General features: G+C 26.6%; 1 protein-coding gene across 2 annotated transcripts in view; it reads left to right on the plus strand.

Moving 5' to 3' along the window:
- LOC117179512 (translation initiation factor IF-2, mitochondrial) overlaps positions 1-20,088 on the plus strand; it is a 24,206-nt gene that overhangs the window by 2,091 nt on the left and 2,027 nt on the right. For both annotated transcript variants that reach the window (XM_033371386.1, XM_033371387.1), the window contains 8 exons: positions 620-924; positions 5,355-5,515; positions 6,924-7,150; positions 8,880-9,150; positions 12,715-12,968; positions 15,614-15,881; positions 17,983-18,147; positions 18,226-18,366. In XM_033371386.1, the coding sequence (XP_033227277.1) occupies positions 620-924; positions 5,355-5,515; positions 6,924-7,150; positions 8,880-9,150; positions 12,715-12,968; positions 15,614-15,881; positions 17,983-18,147; positions 18,226-18,366 (1,792 nt within the window). The remainder of the gene's footprint in view (positions 1-619; positions 925-5,354; positions 5,516-6,923; positions 7,151-8,879; positions 9,151-12,714; positions 12,969-15,613; positions 15,882-17,982; positions 18,148-18,225; positions 18,367-20,088) is intronic.

Raw genomic sequence — 20,088 nt, forward strand, 5'->3', positions numbered from 1 at the left:
CTTCTTCAAATTTAATGCACAATATGTAATTGTACAAGCTTGAGCAATTGAAATTTAAAATAATGATTAATTCCTGAATTTTAAATGCGACTTCTACTTGCAATCCTCTAAATTATAAAGTTTCTTTGAAATTATTCTTTAAACATTTTCAATTTAACATTGCTTTCAATTAGAAATTGCTTAATTAGGAACAATTTATATAAAATGCAAAGAAGAGAGAATTTCGCACTGCGATTTTAAGTCTTCTGAATTTATAGCTTTCCAATTATTAAAAGTCCTTTTTTAAATAAACAATTTTGGCTTATTTGAATTAAAACCAAATAATTTTGAATTTGATTATCATGACATTATTTCAGTTTCAACCTTTCCTATTTTACAAACATTTAGGTATAAATGATTTTAATTTAATGTTGTACAACTTTGATAAATTGAAATTTAAAAAAATAAGTGGTTGGGCATTTAAATTTTAAATCCAACTTGTGGGAGATCAGTTCACGTTAGCGCAGGTATAGCGCCAGCCGAATTATTTGAAAATCTGGTTAAATCTCCCTAATGGTTTTATGGAAAATATTATAAATAATTGAAATATTCTTTATACTAAAGTCTGACTTTTTTTTAGAAAAAACGACAGAATGTCCGCGTGATAGCAGAACCGAAAAAAGTGTTGGAAAGAGTTACGGTTTGGAAGGACATGACGATAGAAGAATTAGCGAACGGTTGTAAAAGAAGCGTAGATAATGTGATTGAGGCACTATCTCTGGTAGGCGTACAAGGAAATTTTAGACCGAAAACGCCTATCTGTGACACGAAAATATTAATCGAGGTAGTAAAGAAATTGGGACGAAAGTGTGAAATTAGATTAAGACCAGTTGCACCAGGAGTGAAAATTTCCGAAGTTTTTGAAGAGATCGAAGCAGTTAAACGGTAATTAACTGCAGTTACAGAATTAAAAGATTTTAACATTATCAGGGCTCGGACTCACGATACTTTTGACGTAATTCTATACCTAAATATTCTATACCTATTTCTGAATTTTCTTAAATTCTGTTAAGATATTTCAGGGGAATTTGGAGATTTTTGGGCATTTAAAAACTTATAAAGCATTTTCAACAGCTTTTAATTTGAAATATTTTAGGGCATTAAAAAATGCCAAGGAATTATTAATTAATTACATTAATTTGAGTGGATCTTAAAGCGTTTGAAATATTTTAGGACAAAGAATTTTCTAAATTTTCGGGATTTATGGAACGATTTTACATTACCTTTAAGGTTTTAGGATATTTTGAAAGAATTTACAGGATTTAAAAAAATTTGCAATGATTTCAATGATTTGAAGGGATTTTATAGGATTTCAGAGTATTTGGACTACTTTAGAGAATGTCAAGTGATTCCTAGAAAGTTGTAATTGATTATTAATAATTTGAAGGGATTTCAAAGCGATTGAAATATTTTATAATAAAGAATTTTTCAGGCTTTCAGGAAATATCACCAAATCTCATAGAATTTCATGGAATTTAATAATATTTTAGTGTATTTTAAAGAATGTATTCAAGAGAAGTAAGGTATTTCGTACGGTTTCGAAGATTTGAAGAGTTATGAAATTATTTTTTGAATTCATCCTGAATTCATTTAAATCCTTTGGCATTATTTTGAATTTTTTAAATTAAATTTAGTGATAAAATCATCAAAGGATTTGAAATAGGACATTTTAACTTTAGGACTTTAGGACATTTTAAAAGATTACCAGACATTTCTTATTTACCTTAATAGTTTGAAGGGATTTCAAAGACTTTGAAATATTTTAGGGTATTTTAAAAGATTCCGAAGCATTTGAAAGAGATTTAAACCATTTCTAAGGGTTTGCATAATTTTAAGGAATATTAATATTTGAATTAATTTCAAAGTGTTTTTCACGAGAAGTGAGGAATTTCCTAGGTTGCTAAGATTTTCGGAGATTTTCAAATGAACTCTTCGAAATTTACTTAATTCAATGGATTTTTAAAAAGTGTTTGTTCAATACATTTTGAAGTCTTTAAAACTCATAGTAAATTCGTAGACATTTCATCAATATCTTTTGAATTCTCTTTAATTTTGCTGATCTCATTTTTTTCAATTCGCTTGATTGCTTTTTAAATTTAGCTTCATTTTTTATGAATTTCATCGAATTCTTCAGATTTCCCTTAAATCTCTCGAAATTCACTCGAATTTTACTGAAATCAATGGAATTTTTTCTGATTTTTCCAATTATTTCCAATTCCTTTCAATTGGTTTTTTTTCTTATAAATTAGTATGGTTTCAAAGATTTGAAGAGATTTTTGATTATTGTTTGAAATTCACCCTGAATACTTATTAATTAACCTGAAGTATTCTTAGGCTTCTTTAAATTATTTTGAATTGACTTGAATTTTTCTAAGTTCATTTCAGATTTTCTGAATTCAACGAAGTTTTTTTATATATTTCATTTCAATTTTTTTTAATCGCCTTGAATTTTTATGAATTTCTTTGAATTCATTCCATTTTCATGGAAATCAATGGAATTTTTTTTATTATAATTTTTTTCATTTTATTTGAATTATTTTGAGTTTTACTTGAATTTTTTGAAGTATTATGAATGAATCTTGAATTTGTTACCTTTTGAGCGCGAAAAGAAGGACCTATCGTGTGACAAAAAGTACCATTTGATTCTTATATTTTGTCCCATTGGGACTGTGGGGCCTGTATCCGCCATCTCAAAAATCGAAATTTCAAACAATTTTAAAATTATGATAGTTTCAAAAAATGTTGAGTTATTTCTAAAGTTTGCATAGGGTTTCAAAGATTTCGAGGACATTTTAAGAGATTATCAAAATTTACAGATAATTCACGGGATTTCAAAGTATTTCAAGAAATTTGTAGGGATTTTACCAGATCTATATGATTTTATAGGATCTTCAAGAAATATAAGGATTTAAAAAATCTAATGGATTTCAAAGATTTTATGGGATTCAATGGCGTCTCAGAAAGTTTCATAGATTTAAATATTTTTAAAGTCATTTTGAAATATTTAAAGGTGTTGTATATTCTATAGTATTTCTAAAGGTTTCTAGAGATATCGCAAGATTTAAGGATCTTTCAAAATTTTAAATGATTATAAAGAATATAGTGTATTTTAAAAGATTCCAAGGGATTTCAAAAGAATTGATAGGGTTATAGAACATTTCAAATGATTTACGTAAGATTTCAGAAGATTTAAACGATTTAAACGATTTGGAACATTTCAAGGAATTTTACCATCTTTGAGGGATTCAATGATTCCAAAGTAAATTAAAACATTCCATTAGATTATAAAGACTTTTTATAGATTTGAAGATTTAATTTTTTTAAAGAGTTTTTCAGGAATTTCAGAGAGTTTCAAAAGAATTCAATGGTTTTTAATAGATTACCGTGGATTTCAAAGATTTCAAGAAATTTCAAAGATTTCAAGGGATTTCTAAAAAGACTGTATGAGATTTTGTAAAATTTTGGTTGATTTCAAAGATTTCTAGGGATTGTAAGGGCTTTCAAGAAGTTTCATCTGATTTCATAGGATTTCCGAGTTTTCAAAATTTTCGAAGAACTTTTAAGGGATATTACACAATTTCAAGACGTATCACCAGATTTTTACTTATTTCATGATTTGTAGGGATTTTACCAGACCTGTTTGATTTTATAGGATCTGGAAGAACTATAAATATTTAAAAAATGTTCATGGATTTCAAAGATTTCAGGGTATTTCGCAAGATTTCAAGAAATTTCAAGATTTTCTCAGAGTATTTCAAATATTAAAATATTTTGTATGACATTTTTAAAGATATTAGAGATTTCAAGATGTCGAACGGGATTCAACAGATTTTTAGGGATTTTACAAGGTTTACGGATCTTTAAATATTTCCATGATTTTTTTGAAGAATATAGTTTATTTTAAAAGATTCCGCGAAATTTTCTGAGATTTAAAAACAATTGGTGGGGTTATAGAAAATGTCAAGAGATTTAAAAATTTTAAATAAAATTTCAAATAGAATTCAAGGATTTGTAATAGATTTAGGTGGATTTGAAATATTTCAAGGAATTTCATAGCTTTTAGGGTACGTTAAAGATTTCAAATAACTTATAAAATATCAATTTTAAAAGAAATTAAAGATTTGGAAATGTTTTGCGGGATTTGAAAAGATTTAAAGATCTTTAGAAATATCAAAGGATTTTAAAGAATATTGTGTATTTTAAAATATTCCGAGAAATTTAATGAGATTTTAACAAATTTAGTAGAATCATAGAAAATTTCAAGAGAAAAAAAATTATAAGGTATTTCAAATGATTTGCGTACAGTTTCAGAAGGTTTAAACGATTTTAAGGAATTTAAAAATACCAGAGGATTTCAAAAAAATGCAAGGATTTTTAATAGATTTCAAGCAGAGCTTTTAGGGTCTGCAAATATATTTCAAGAAATTTAAGAAAATATTCAAGATTTCAAGGGAACTCTAAAGAGCTTTATTAGATTTTGTGGAATTTTATAGAATATTTAAAAGATTACATTTTTTAATTTTGTAAAGTATTACAGTTTTTACGATGTTTTACGAGATTTGACTCGATTTTTGTGAGATTACTAGAGATTGCACGGGATTTAAAGAATTTGATAAGATTTTTAATAAATAGTTAACTTTTCGTAACGACAATAGGTACTATGATGACAAATATTCTTTAATAAATTTTTTAAGTCAAAAACTTTCGAAATCCAATAAAATTAAATTTTTTTTCAAAAATGAACAAATTCATATTTCTTTAATATTGTCTTATCTATTTTAAATTAATTAGCATTCAAAAATTTATAATTTCGAATTGAAAGCATTTGGAAATCCATTTCATCGCATTCTAAAATTAAAACGGCCAAATTAAAAATGTTCAAACCGGAATAATTATAAAATGAAATACTTAAAATGGTTTTGTAAGGATTTAAAAACGTGTGCAGAATATTATATGATATGTAAATGATTTTAAAGGACTTTTAGGGATTTCTAAGCATTTCTAGAGATGTCAGAGATTTCACCATATTGAAGGGATTGAAATAATTTTTACGATTTCAAGGGATTTCTAAGGGTTCACGAGTTTTCGAGACATTTTTAAAGTACCTCAACAGATTTTAGGTGATCTAAAAGATTTCAACGGATTCCATAGCTTTTAATACGATTTAATATTTTAAACGTTGTATGACATTATTTGTGCTACTATTAACACTAGTTTGAATTTCTCAAATGAGTCCGAGGCCTGCATTATTGAAATTATCTAGGTAGGAAGAACAGAAAATTAATATTTGAAATTTTTTCCCCAATTTTCGATAGACCTCCTCCGCATCCTTCAGTATTAGTTCCTAGACATCCAGTTGTCACTATTATGGGTCATGTTGATCACGGGAAAACGACTTTACTCGATTCACTGAGAAATACGTCGGTCGTGGATTCTGAATTCGGTGGAATCACTCAGCATATTGGCGCTTTTAATGGTAAGATGTTAAATATTCAAGATCGTCATTATTTAACAGGGTGTCTACCCTACCTGTAAAATCCGGATTTATCAGGGAATACTTATATGCCCGGAAAAACCTGGAAATGTCAGGGAATCTTTTTTAATACAGAGAATTTTTTCGAGAGCGTGCTTAATTTTTTTTTGGTTTAATTGCAATATAAAATTGAATAACAATGATTCGTTATTTGTAAAAGTAGATTTTATATTACTGTATTTAACTATTTTTTAAAAGTTCAAATACATTTTCAAACATTTATTAGTTTAGTTGGTAATTTGTCACTTTATTTTAAAAAAATTGTAGAAAAATAATTTTTTAAATTAAAAACTTAACTATTCCATTTCTGATTGAAAATTTATATTTTTCAGTTGTGAATTCAACTATTCCAGTCGAAGATTGATACTTTTAGTTGATAATTTAACCTTTTTTTTTTAAATTGATCTATTTTTTTGAAAATTAGTTTTTGTTTTTGTTGAAAATAATTTTTTTTAAACTGAAAATATAACTATTTCAATTGAATATTCTATCATCTCAGCTTAAATTTAATCTCTCTAGTTGAACATTATTTCTTTAAACTGAAAACTTAACTATTCAATTTTTGGTTGACAATTTATCTATTTTAATTGAAAATTCTTGTATTTTGTTAAAAATGTGTCATCTTTTGTAGAAATTAATCTTCTTGGTTTAAAGTATCACAATTAAATTCATAATTTCAAGTGAAGATTCAACTTTTTGGTGAAAAATAAAACTACATTTACTTGAAAATCAAACTCTTCTGTTCAAAATTCATATTTTTTGTTAAAATTCTATCAATTCCAGTTAAAGATCCGTCATTTTAAATAGAAATTAATAATTTGGGTTGAAACATTGTTGTTGTTTTTTTCGCTGGAAAATTATTCTTTTTTTACTTGAAAATTCAATTATTTCTTTGCAAATTGGTTGTTTTTTAATTGGAAGTTAAACTATTTGGTTGAGAATTCATGTTTCATGTTGAAAAATCAACAATGGATTAGATAACGAAAAAACCATTTTGTTTCGATTTCGTCCAAACGATTTTATAAAATTTTAAGTAAAATGCATTAGATAAAGATTTTTAATAAATCGTCTGGACAAAGCCAAAACAAAAAGACTTATTTTTCTTTTTAAAGAAGAATTTCTTGTGATATAATTTGATCAAGCTTTTTAAAGGAAACCTGGAAAAAACTCGAGATATCTATAGAAAAATCCTGGAATTGTCAGTGCATTTTTTGCAGGATTCGAGTAGACACCCTGTTTAAAAGTATATTTAAAAATATCTTTAGACAATCGTTTATACTCACAGTCAGCGTATTCCATTTGCTTCAAAGAGTATAGCAAATGGGCATTAGAACTGTATAAAAAATTTTAGTAACGTTAAGTAGTGGAGAGAAAATCACCTTCCTGGATACTCCCGGCCACGCTGCATTCAAGGCAATGCGAGAAAGAGGTGCCCACGCGACAGATATCGTCGTTTTGGTCGTGGCTGCCGATGATGGAGTGATGGAACAAACTTTGCAGAGCATATCAATGGCCAGAGATGCAAATGTTCCGATGATCGTGGCTATCAATAAAATTGATAAGCCAAATGCCGACATTGTACGTATCTAGTTTTCCTTCTCGGGGTGGCTGTTAGACCGGGAAAACTGGGAAAAGTCCTGACATTTTTTGAGAACAGAAAATTACAGTAAATTAATTTTTGTTGTTGGAAATTTGACTCATTTTTGAAGAAAAACCCCCAAACGCAACTATAAAGGTTTCTGCCCGGGATTACGGAAACCTGAAAATTGAACAATAATGGATTTTAGAAGACTATACTGAATCTGTTAAAAATAAAACAATTTACAGACTTGAACATTCAAAAGTGTACGGTTCCTATTCAAAAACGTTAGTAGTTGAACAAATGCAAATATTCTATTGGTATTTTATCTGTTTCCAAAGTACCTTAGTTTTCATAGCAATAACATTAAATTTTTTCCTCTCAAAATAGCAAGAAAGGTAATAAATTTCTTTCTCTAATAAGCCTCAGCAGAAGACGTCAGCAGAAGACGACGCAAAAAAAGTCAAATTTTAATATTTGCAAAAATTTGAAATAACTGTGAAAATAATTAACATTTTTTTTACATTCTTAGGCTTGTTCTATTGTTTTTTTTTTTAAAGACATTTTCAGATTTCCTCTCTAGATTGTGCCTTAAAGTCAAACTTGGTTCAGAAATTTCGAAAAATTTCTTAAATGTGTAAATATTGACTAAATTTTGTTAAAAATCATTATTTAACATATAATAATAGATTTCAGTAATATTTGTAGAAATATTATTGTTATATATATTTTTTTAATCCTGTGATAAGTAAAAACTTTATTTAATATTTGACAGAATTTTACGGGTAAAAAATCGAAAAATATCTCAATGATTATTACAATACCGTTGATATTTCACCTTAAAAATAAGCCCAAGAAATTAAAAAAATTATAATTATTTCCAGTTATTCATATTTTTCGAAAATATCGAAATTTGAAGTTTTTTTGCAATATATTTATATGAAATGTACATTTTACCTTTAACTTAGGCTTTTTGGTCGCAAAATGTTATTAACTTTCGTGCTACTAATAAATAAAAAAGGGTTATGTTAATATTATAAAAATGAAGGCAATTTAGCAACAGGTTAAAACATAAGTAAGTAAATCATTTTCGCCGTTAGTATAGATTCATTAAATTTAACGCTTTTATTTAATTTCAAATTCTTATCGCATATTTTTTTAATATAAAATATACCATTTTCAAGCCATCCAATGTGACATTTTTTATTTAAAAAAAGCAAACTAGGTTTTAATATTTAATAATATTTGACTGTTCAATTAGAACTAAAAAATTTGAAACTGAATTGTTTGAAATAGAAAGCCTTGGTTCGTTAAAATTTTAATTGTTCTATTAAAAAAAAAATATTTATAAGTGAAGGTGTTGAATTTTAATCTGTTAATAAAAATTTTTAAATTATTAATTTGAAACGACTCAAAATTAAATAAGTTAACTTCTTATATAAAAATTATTCAGTTTTAAACCAAATTTGAAATCGTTCAATTTTTAATGTTTCTAACTTAAAATTATATAATTTTGAAAATTTATTGATTTATTCTTCAATTTCAAACATTTGAAATGGTAGCTTAGATTTATATTTTTAAACAGAAGTCTTTGAATTGTTGAATTCATGAAAGTTTTAAATTTTCCCGTTTAACAGCATTCCTGTAGTTTTTAGTCCTTGATTTTCTGAAATAAATGCATATTAAAAGATACTGAATTAAATAAACCGATTAATCTTTCCGGAAAAGGAAAGGACTAAACGAATGTTATCCCAACATGGAGTCATTGTCGAAGATCTTGGGGGAGATGTGCAAAGTGTAAATATATCGGCCTTGAAAGGATTAAATCTGGATCAATTGAAAGATGCGATTGTAATTCAAGCAGAGGTGATGAGCCTAAAAGGAGATCCTACCGGTCCTGTAGAAGCTGTTGTTATTGAAGCTTCTACTCATCCTGGAAGAGGAAAAGTTGCTACTTCTCTAATTCAACGTGGAACTTTGAAGCGAGGGACTGTCCTTGGTATGTTTTAAACATTATCTAAAACTTCATAGACATATATTATTCTAAATTTGGGGATCACAGCTCGTCCCCTTTTCTAACTAATCAATCCCCTTTCCCCCCTTGAATTCGAAAAATCTCCTAAAACACATAAAAGCGAGACTTTTTGTCCTATTTGCCCCTTTCTTCCCTTTTTTACAAGATTTCGATTTATTTTTCAAGAGCCATAAACAGTCAAAGTTTAAAATCAAAAATATCTTTATAGAGGTTTACAAGCCAGAATTCTTTGAAAACAGGGAAAATAATTAGATTTATCATGAAAATAGGAGACCAAATTCTTTTAAATAAACTTCAAGTTTATAATTTTAAAAATTTAATTTCAAACGCTTCATGTTGCAACTAAAATTGTGAATCTTCAGCAACAAAAATTGTTCTAACTAAGTAATTCAATTTTTAAACAAGTTGAGTTTTCAACTAAAAACAGGATTCCGATTTTAAACAAAAAACAGTTCAATTGATAAAAATACGACTTTTTAAGTATGATAGGAAAGGCTTACTACTAACCAAAGCGTTCGTGACCATTAGCGGTTTCATTGTAGGAAGGTTTGATTGACTGATTAATTAGTCATGATCGTGGAGGCTGGAGAGTTTCGAAATCACTGTGCACACTTTCACAGAATAAAGTTCTCGAAATCGTTTGAGTGCCACTGCACTGAGAGGGCGGACTACAATGCGGGGGTTCGACTCGGTTCACGGTCAAGTGTTTACTGTCTTTTCGAAGGATATACCTGTCTAAGGGTGAAATGTCTCAGCTTCCTTGATAAAAGAATAAGAAAATGCCAGAGGCCTGTCGCGCCCTGAACGGTGGAAAGTCAAAATACCTAGCTTTAAACTTTTTCTTAGAGATTAAATATGGTTCAGTTCATCCAAAAAAGATGATTTTCCTACAAATTAGTTGATTTTTCAACGAAAAATGATTCTTCATTTAAGAAAGAAAAAAAATGCCAAACAAAGTGTTTAATTTTTAAGCCCAATAGACCAATTTTCTACAAAAGAGTTGATTTTTTTAATAAAAAAATTTTTTTAGTGAAGAAAAATAAAAATATAATGTAAAGAAAAATGTAATATTTAATATTTTAACCAAATAATATTTTAGTTGTAAATAAAAAACAGTTGACTTCTTCCAAAAAATACGACTTTTCAACAAAATATTTGATTTTTCAATCAAATTGTTGTATTTTCCAGTCAAAAACTTTTAAACTGAAAATATAATTCTAAAAAAAAAATTTCAAGTTCAAAAGACAACTTTTCTACAAAAAAGTGGAATTTTAACAAGAAAGGATGAATTTATAACAAAACTGTTGATTGTTCAACCAGTTAATTCAATTTTACGCCATGAAAGATCAATTATCAATTAAAAATGTCATAATTGATATTTTATCCAAAAAATATTTTTATTTCAAATCAAACATGGTCCAAATTATCCAAAAAAGATGATTTACCCACAAAATAGTTGATTTTTTAATCAAAAAAGATTCTTCATTTAAGAAAGAAAAAATGCCAAACAAATTGTTTAATTTTCTACAAAGTAGTGGATTTTTTTAATAAAAAAATTGTTTAGTGAAGAAAAATAAAAATATAATGTAAAGAAAAATGTAATATTTAATATTTTAACCAAATAAGATTTTAGTTCTAAAAAAAAACAGTTGACTTCTTCCTACAAATACGACTTTTTATAAAAATATTTGATTTTTCAATCAAATTGTTATAGTTTCCAGTCAAAAACTTTTAAACTGGAAATATAATCCTACAAAAAACGAATTTTTTAATTAAAAAAAAAAAATTTCTAAAGAAAAGTGGAATTTTAACAAAAGAAAGATCAGTTCTCAATTAAAAATATGATAATTGTTATTTTATCCACAAAATATTTTTATTTTAAATCAAACATGGTCCAAATTATCCAAAAAAGAGGATTTACCCACAAAATAGTTGATTTTTTAACCAAAAAAGATTCTTCATTTAAGAAAGAAAAAAATTCCAAACAAATTGTTTAATTTTTAAGCCAAAAAGACAAATTTTTTCCAAAAGAGTTGATTCTTTTAATAATAAAAAAATTTTTTTGTGAAGAAAAATAAAAATATAATGCAAAGAAAAATGCAATATTTTAACCAAATAAGATTTTAGTTGTAAATAAAAAACAGTTGACTTCTTCCAAAAAATACGACTTTTCAACAAAATATTTGATTTTTCAATCAAATTGTTGTAGTTTCCAGTCAAAAACTCTTAAACTGAAAATATAACCCTAAAAAAGAAAGAATTTTTAAGTTCAAAAGATAGATTTTCTACAAAAAAGTGTAATCTTCACAAGAAAGGATTAATTTGTAAAAAATTGTTGATTTTTCAACAAATTAATTACATTTTAAACCATAAAATATGAATTTTCGACAAACAATATAATAGTTGATATTTGAATCGAAAAAGAGTAAGTTAAAATAAACAATAATTTAATTCATCCAAAAAAGACGAATTTTCAATAAAATAGTTGTTGTTCAATCAAGAAATAATTTTTCAGTTAAGAAACAAAAATTTCAAGCAGAATGTTGAATTTTCAAGCTATAAAGACGGATTAAAAAAAAACAATTAATTTTTCAACAGGAAAATATAAATTTTTAACAAAGAAGTTAATTTTCGAAACTAATAATTTAATTTTTTATGAAAACTGTTGAATTTTAAGGAAAAACGGATGACTTTTACGAAATTGTTATATGTTAATAAAATAATTAAACTTTCAACCAAATAATTAAATTTTCAACCAAGTAGTACAATTTGAACTAAAAACGCTTAAATTTTGAACCAAAAAGAATTAACTTTTAACCCAAAATAGTTGGATTTTCTAATTGAGTTCTATTAATTCAGTTTGGCATTCAAGTGGAAATAATTGATAAGAATAAGAAATCCAAATCATTTTACCAGTGTTAACAACACCATCGCTGAAGTCACTGGCGTGAAGTCACTTGAATTCACGTGAAGTTACTGAAATCACTTGAAGTCAGTGTACACTCCATCGGTCGATTTGTGAAATCCTCGTATATTTACCGATAAAAATACATTTTTTAAATGTGAAACATGAACATTTTTTAATCATTTTGTTTATTTAATATGTAATCTTTGATATTTTTGAATTTTGTTCTGATTTATTGTTTTCGCTAGAAAGTGCCGAAATGTTTAACAAATTTTTTCAAAACTAGCTACAAAAAATTAATCAAAGTAGACGCAGTGCACCTACTCCCCCATTTACCTTCCCCTAGTTTCCCTTCACTTCACTTTACTCCCCTCTGCTCATATCCCATCACTTCCCCTAGTTTGCCTCCTCTCGTTTTCCCTCTTAACCCCAATTTCCCCTCATTTCCTCTCTCTTCACCTACTTCCACATTCCTAATTTTCCCTCGCCATCCTAATTCCCTTCATCCAATTTCCCCTACTATCCCTCCTATCATTTTCTCTCACTTTCTCTCCATGGAAAGAAGTACAGAGGACCCTGTAAATAAGATAATTTGCAATGAATTTTTTTCCATTTGTTTGCAGTATCTGGATTGACGATGGCGAGGGTGAGAGCAATGTATGATCATGCAGGCTCTCAGGTTGAAGAAGCCAGATTGTCCGACGCGGTTCAAATCATCGGCTGGAAAGATCTTCCTTCGGCAGGTGACGAAATTTTAGAAGTCGAGAGTGAAAGAAAGGCGCATGAAGTTATCCGAGCACGAGAGAATAAGAAAATGCAGCTGAAGGCTGTCGAGGATCTTGTAGATTATGATAAAAGAATCGAAGAACATAACGCTGTGGGTATAAGTAGCATGCTTTAGCTTCAAAGAATAGTATAGCTGTGATTGGTAAGGTCTTATAGTGCAAACTTTTTAATGTGGTTGGGTCCGAGCTAGAGTGCCATCTGGTGTCATTATTTTTCCCAACCAGAAGTGGCGGAGCCTTTTTTCTTTAGGTGGGGACAGGAGAATAAACTTATAATATTGAATGCCACACTTTGTACACTAGTATAATAATATTATACTAAATACAAATTGTACATAAATAATAATAAATGAGCAATTCACAAACATTTCAATAATTTCACAAATATTACCAAACAGTAACAAATTAGTTCAAGTATATTTTGCAAAGATTTTGGATAGATTTAAAAGATTTTACAAAAACTTTAATTATTTCCCAAAGATTTCACAAATATTTCAATAATTTCACAAATATTACCAAATATCACAAAAAATATTTTTATTATTTCGCAAATTTATAAAGATTTGAGAAAATTTTTACTATGATTTCACAATCACTTCCAAGATTTCAAATATTTCACAAATATTTCAAATATTCTCTAAAGTTTTGGGATAGATTTAAAAGATTTTACAAAGACATCAATGATTTTCCAAAGATTTCACAAATATTTCAAAAATATTTCAAACATTTCTTAAAGATTTCAGAAAGATTTCGCAAAAATTTCGACAATTGTAAAAATATTTTCAAAGGGTTTTAATAATTTCCCAAACATTTAAAAAATTTCGAATATTTCGCAAAGATTTCATAAAGATTTCGGATAGATTAAAAAATTTCACAAATATTTCAAAAACATTTCGGAAATTTCCAAAGATTTCAAATGTTTTGAAAATATGTTTAATATTTTACAAACATTTCACAAAGATTTCGAATATTTCGCAACAAACTCAAATAATTTACAAAGAACTCACAATAACATTAATGATTTCCCAAAGATTTCAACAATTAAAAAAATATTTTAAATATTTTATAAAGATATCAATGATTGCTCTAAGATTTCACATTTTTTAAATACTTCGCAAATATTTCGGATATATGTAAAAGATTTTACAAAGACTTTAATTATTTCTTAAAGATTTCAATAATTTCACACATTACCAAATATTAAGAAAAATATTTTTAATATTTCGCAGATTTATAAAGATTTCAGAAAATTTTTACAACGATTTCACAAACACTTCCAAAATTTCTAACATTTCACAAAGATTTCAAATATTTCCCAAAGCTTTGGGATAGATTTCAAAGATTTTACAAAGACATAAATGATTTTCCAAAGATTTCATAAAGTTTAAAGTAATTTCACAAATATTACCAAATATTTCAAAAATATTACAAATATTTCTTAAAGATTTCAATAATTTCAATAATTTCACAAATGTTTTAAAAATATTTCAACGATTTTAAATATTTCGCAAAGATTGAAAGAATTTCACAAATATTATGAAATATTTAAAAAATATTTCGCGTATTTCACAAAGATTTGGAATATTTCGCATATTTCACAAAGATTTTAAATATTTCGTGAAAATTTTGGATAATTTAAAAAGATTTCACAAAACCTTCAATGATTTCGGAAACATTTCGACAATTGTAAGAATATTTTTAAAGGGTTTTAGTAATTTCCCAAACATTTCAAAGATTTCACAAAGATTTTGGATAGATTTAAAATTTTCACAAAGGCATAAATGATTTCCCAAACATTTCGAAAATTTCCGAAGATTTAAAATATTTTCAAAATATTCTTAATATTTTACAAGGATTTAAATTATTTTCTAAAGATTTCACAAAGATTTCGAATATTTTGCAACAAATTCAGATAATTTACAAAGAATTCACAAAGACTTCAATGATTTCCCAAAGATGTCAACAATTAAAAAAATATTTTAAACATTTTATAAAGATTTCAAATATTTCGTGAATATTTCAGATAGAATTAAAAGATTTTACAAGGATTTCAATGGTTTTCCAAAGAATTCAGTCATTCCAAAAATATTATCAAATATTTATAAAATATTTGAAATATTTCGTAAAGATTTCAAAAAGATCGCAATGTTTTCCCAAAGATATGACAAAGATTGTAATGGCTTCGTAAAGATTTCGGATGGATCTAAAAGAATTCACAGACTTTCATTAAGATTTCTATGATTTTCCAAAGATTTCAATAATTTCAAAAATATTATCAAATATTTTAAAAATTTCGGATTGATTTAAAAGATTTCACATACTTTAATGATTTCTCACAAATTTCAGAGATATTTCCAATATTCGACAAAGATTTCAAAGATTGTGCAAAGATTTCAAATATTTGACAAAAATTTAAATGACTTGCCAAAGTTTCAAAGATTTCAAAGTATTTTGCAAAGATTTCGGATAGATTAAGAAGATTTCAAAAAGGCATCCTTTATTTAACCAAGATTTCAGGTAGATTTTTGTTAGAGAAAACATTGTTGCGTTATTCAGTGGTAAATTTTGGAACTATCAACGTGTGAGTTTGGCGCTTTTGGAACTAACTGCATGTCACCAGCTAACACCAATCGGTAAAGGGCTGTATAACGCTTACTTTTCAGGGGGCGTTGCAGGCTCAGAACATAGTATTTTTCGAATAAAGAAATTTAATAATGACCGTGATTTTACATTGCAGGTTTACAAAGAAAAATTAAAGAAAAAGAGAGAGAGTGGAATGCTTTATATGAGAAATATAGAACCAAATAAGCCAATGGAGAAAGAGCCAATCGATGATCGGGTTAGAGTAAATGTGATAATTAAGGGTGATGTTGCGGGTTCTGTGGAGGCAATTTTAGATGTTCTTGTAACTTATACAAGTCACAATGCGTGTCTGTTAGACATTGTGCATCATGAAGTTGGTCCAGTCACGGAAACTGATTTAGAACTGGCGAAAACTTTCAACGGTATGTTATCAGGGTTGCTTCAGGCCAGGGAATTCCAGAAATGTAGAGAATGAAAACTGTTCAGAGAATATCAGAGAACGTCATACCTCACAGAGTCAGGAAATTTTCATTAAACTGAAGTTGAAGTTAATTTTATTATTAAATTTTATAAAATTTAACAATTTTGTTAAAAATTAATCCTTTTTGGTTGAAAATTCCTATTTTTTTTGTTCAAAATTCTTTTACTATTGGCAGAAATTGGTATTTTTTGGTTGAATTCAACAGTTTTGTCATACAAAATTAGGCCTTTCGACACAAAAATGCTCGACATTTATTTAAATTAGGCTTCTAAATAGCATAGTGAATCGGAAATTTTCCGAAAAAGCGTAATATTTTATTGTGAACTTAGGATCAATATTTTAAAAAATATACACTTCAACTCAAAGCCAACATACGGGATTAAAAGTTTGCAAAAAAAGTGTAAGCTTCCGGTCTGCTTCACAAACTGATTTTCTGTTTGAAAATTTATTTATTTTTTTAAACTGAAAATTGAACTATTGCGTTCTTTGTTGAAAATTTATTTTTATTTTATAGAAATGTAATCCTGTTGGTTGAAAGTCATCTGTTTGGTTGAAAACTTAACCATTTTGTTGAAAATTTATTTTTTTTGGTTTAACATGAATATTTTACTTCAAATGTAACCATTCTTTTTTAAGTTGAAAATTGATCAGTTTTAGACGACAATTTCACTATTTTGTTAACAATTCATTACTTTGATAAAAAAATTTAACTGTTTTATTGAAAATTCGTTTTTTTTTGTTGTTGGAAATTTATTTTTTAAAATGGAAATTTAACTATTCTATTTTGGATTCAGTGTTATATTTTTAGATGGAAATTCATTTTTTGCTTGTTGATAACTTGTCATTTTTTGGTTTAAAAATTCAATTATTGTTAAAAATTACTTTGCTGTTGTTCAAGAATCATCGTTTTAGAAGAAACTTCTTTTCTTTAATAGAAAATTGAACTATTTCTATCAACTATTTAATTAAAAACTCATTTTATTTGCTTAAAAATTAAACTGAAAATTTGACTAGTCTATTTTAGATTAATAATTAAATTCTGAAGTTGAAAATTTGTCCTTTTTATTGATAATTTATCCTCTTTAGTTGAAAATTCATGTATTTTATTGAAAATGTCATTTTGGTAGAAAATTCATCTTTTTGGGCTGAACGTTCAACTATTTGGTCAAAAATTAAATTTTGTTGTTGAAGATTCATCATTGTAGTTAAAAATTAATTGCCTTGGTTGAAAATTAACTTATTTTGTTGAAAACTCAGTTTTCTTAGTTAAAAATTAATTTTTTGGTTGAAAAATCGTCTTGTTTATTTTCATACTGAAAATTCAACTGTTTTGGAGGAAATTAGTCTTTTTTGGTTTAAAAATTCAAAATTTTGGATTCGATTTTTTTTCGTTATTGCCTGAAGAATGTTTGAATTGTTGAAAATTCCTGTTTTTTGTTTGAAAATTAGTCTTTAACTGACAATTGTTTAATTTTTGGTTGAAAAGTGAACTATTTTGTTGAACATTTTTGTTTTTTATTGTTAACATTTTTTTTTTCACTAAAAATTTAACTAGTCTATGTTTGGTTGAAAATTTATTTACTTTGTTGAAAGCTCGTCTTTTTAGTTCTGAAAATTCAATTATTTTGGTAGAAAAATCATATTTTAGGGTTACAATTTCAACTATTTCGTTAAAAATGTTGAAAACTGTGTATGTTGAAAACTCAACTATTTTGTATGAATTTCGTCTTGTTGGTATGAAAATTCAACGTTTTGCATTCTGATTTTTTTTATAGGCTGAAAAATATTTCTTGATTGATAATTTAAGTCTTTGCTGGAAATTCCTGTTTTTGATTTGAAAAATTTTCTCTGATCAAAAATTTTATACTTCAATTTTTCGTTTCGAAATAATCGTTTCTTCGTTAAAATGATTGATTCAGGGAAAATCAGGGAATTTCAAAATTGGAATTTTGTAGCAACCCGTTATAATTATTGTTAAATATTAGAGATGGCCTAATACCTGATGGAGGGAGTACGTTATTAAAAAAGTTCTTAATCGACAGCTGTGATCTACTGTTTTAATACGGACATTCCGAGAAAATTAGATGACATTGCTAAGAAGCAAAAAATTGAGGTTCGACGTCACAATGTAATTTACAAACTCATAGACGATTTGAAGGACGAGATTAGTAGAACCCTTCCGAAGCTTAAAGTGGATGAAGTCATTGGTATTTATTTATAATTTTTTTATTTTGATAATTTGATGATTTGTAATTAGTCGAGAATTTTACCTGATTTCTTTTTAGGCGAAGCTGATGTTATGAAAGAATTTGAAATCAATGAGGGAAGAAAGAAAGTGAAGGTTGCAGGATGTCGTTGTACGAAAGGTGTTCTGAAAAAGTCTGGGTTGTACAAATTAGTTCGAGATGGGGAGGTGATTTATAGGGGTGAGTATTTATTAAAAACCATGGATTAACTACTAGAAAATTTTTGTTTAAACCTTAATTATAAACATTCTAAGCATTCAGTAGAATCAGAATTAATTCAGAGAAATTTAAGTAATTGCAAAAATGCCAGTAAATTCAGAAGAATTCAATATCATCCAAATGAATTCAAAAGAATCGTATTTACTAGTTATGGAATTAATTCAGGAAAGGTCAAACAATTTAACAAATTAAATAAATTTTCAAAAATAACATTGATTCATGTGAATTCAATAAATACAAATTATTTTAAAAGTATTCTAAAGAATTCAAGTGAATTAAAAAAATCCAAGTGAATTCCATAGAATTTAAGTGAATTCGAAAAAACTCAAGTGAATTTAAAGGAATTCATTTGAATGCCAGTGAATTCAATACAGTACAGATTAATTAAAAAGAATTGTACTTAGTAGAATTAGAATAACTTCCGAAAATTTTAAGGATTTGAACAAATTAAGTAAATTTTCCAAAAATAACAAGAATTTATGTGAATTCAATAAAATCCAAATTCTTTTCAAAAGAATTTCAAAGAATTCAAGTGAATTCCATAGAGTTTAAGCCAATTCTTGAGAATCCAAGTGAATTCCAAAGAATTTAAGTGAATTACATAGAATTTATGTGAATTTCAAAGAATTTAAGTGAAATCAAAAAATCTCAAGGGAATTGAAACAATACAAGTGAAATCAAGAAAATTCAGTTGAATGCCAGTGAATTAAATATAATACAGATGAGTTCAAAAGAATCCTACTTAGTAGAATTAGAATTAATTCAGAAAATTTCAAGGTTTGAACATATTCAGTACATTTTTCAAAAAATGACAAGAATTCAGGTTAATTCAATAAAATCTAAATTATTTTAAAATAATTCAAGTAAATTCCAAAGAAATTAAGTGAATTCCAAAGAATTTAAGTGAATTCGGAAAAACTCAAGTGAATTCAAAAGAATTCATTTGGAAGACAGTGAATTCAATTTCATCCAAATGAAATCAAAAGAATCGTGTTTAGCAGAATTTGAATAAATTCAGAGAATTTCCAGGAATTGAACAAATTAAGTAAATTTTCAAAAAATAAAAAGAATTCAATAAAATGCAAGTTATTTAAAAAGAATTCAAGTGAACTACAAAGATACCAAGTGAATTCCAAAGAATTTAAGTGAATTGAAAAAAAATCAAGTGAAATAAAAAAAAAAAATACAAGTGAATTCATAAGAATCCGAAGAAGTAACAAAAGTTCAATTGAATTTAGTAGAATTTAAATATATTAAGAAGGGTCCAAAGGAATTCTAAAGAATTTAAATGGGTTTAACAGAATCTTAAGAATTAAATCAATATTAAAAAGAATTTAGAAGAATTCAAAGCATTACCAAAAATTCATTAAGCATTCAGTAGAATTCGAATTAATTCAGAAAAATGCCAAGAATTGAAAAACTGACATTTAATTCAAAAGAATTCATTTGAATGCCAGTGAATTCAATAGAATCCAAAAGAATAGTATTTAGAAGAATTATAAATTATTCAGAAAATTTCAAGGAATTGAACAAAGTAAGTAAGTTTTCAAAAAATAACTAGAATCCAAGTGAATTCAAGAGAATTCTAAAGCATTTAAGTTAATTCGAAAAAACTCAAGTAAATTAAAACTATACAAGTGAATTCATAAGGATCCAAAGAAGTAACAATTATTATAATTAATT

This window comes from Belonocnema kinseyi, chromosome 9 (genome assembly GCF_010883055.1).
Source record: "Belonocnema kinseyi isolate 2016_QV_RU_SX_M_011 chromosome 9, B_treatae_v1, whole genome shotgun sequence".
Classification (NCBI taxonomy): domain Eukaryota; kingdom Metazoa; phylum Arthropoda; class Insecta; order Hymenoptera; family Cynipidae; genus Belonocnema; species Belonocnema kinseyi.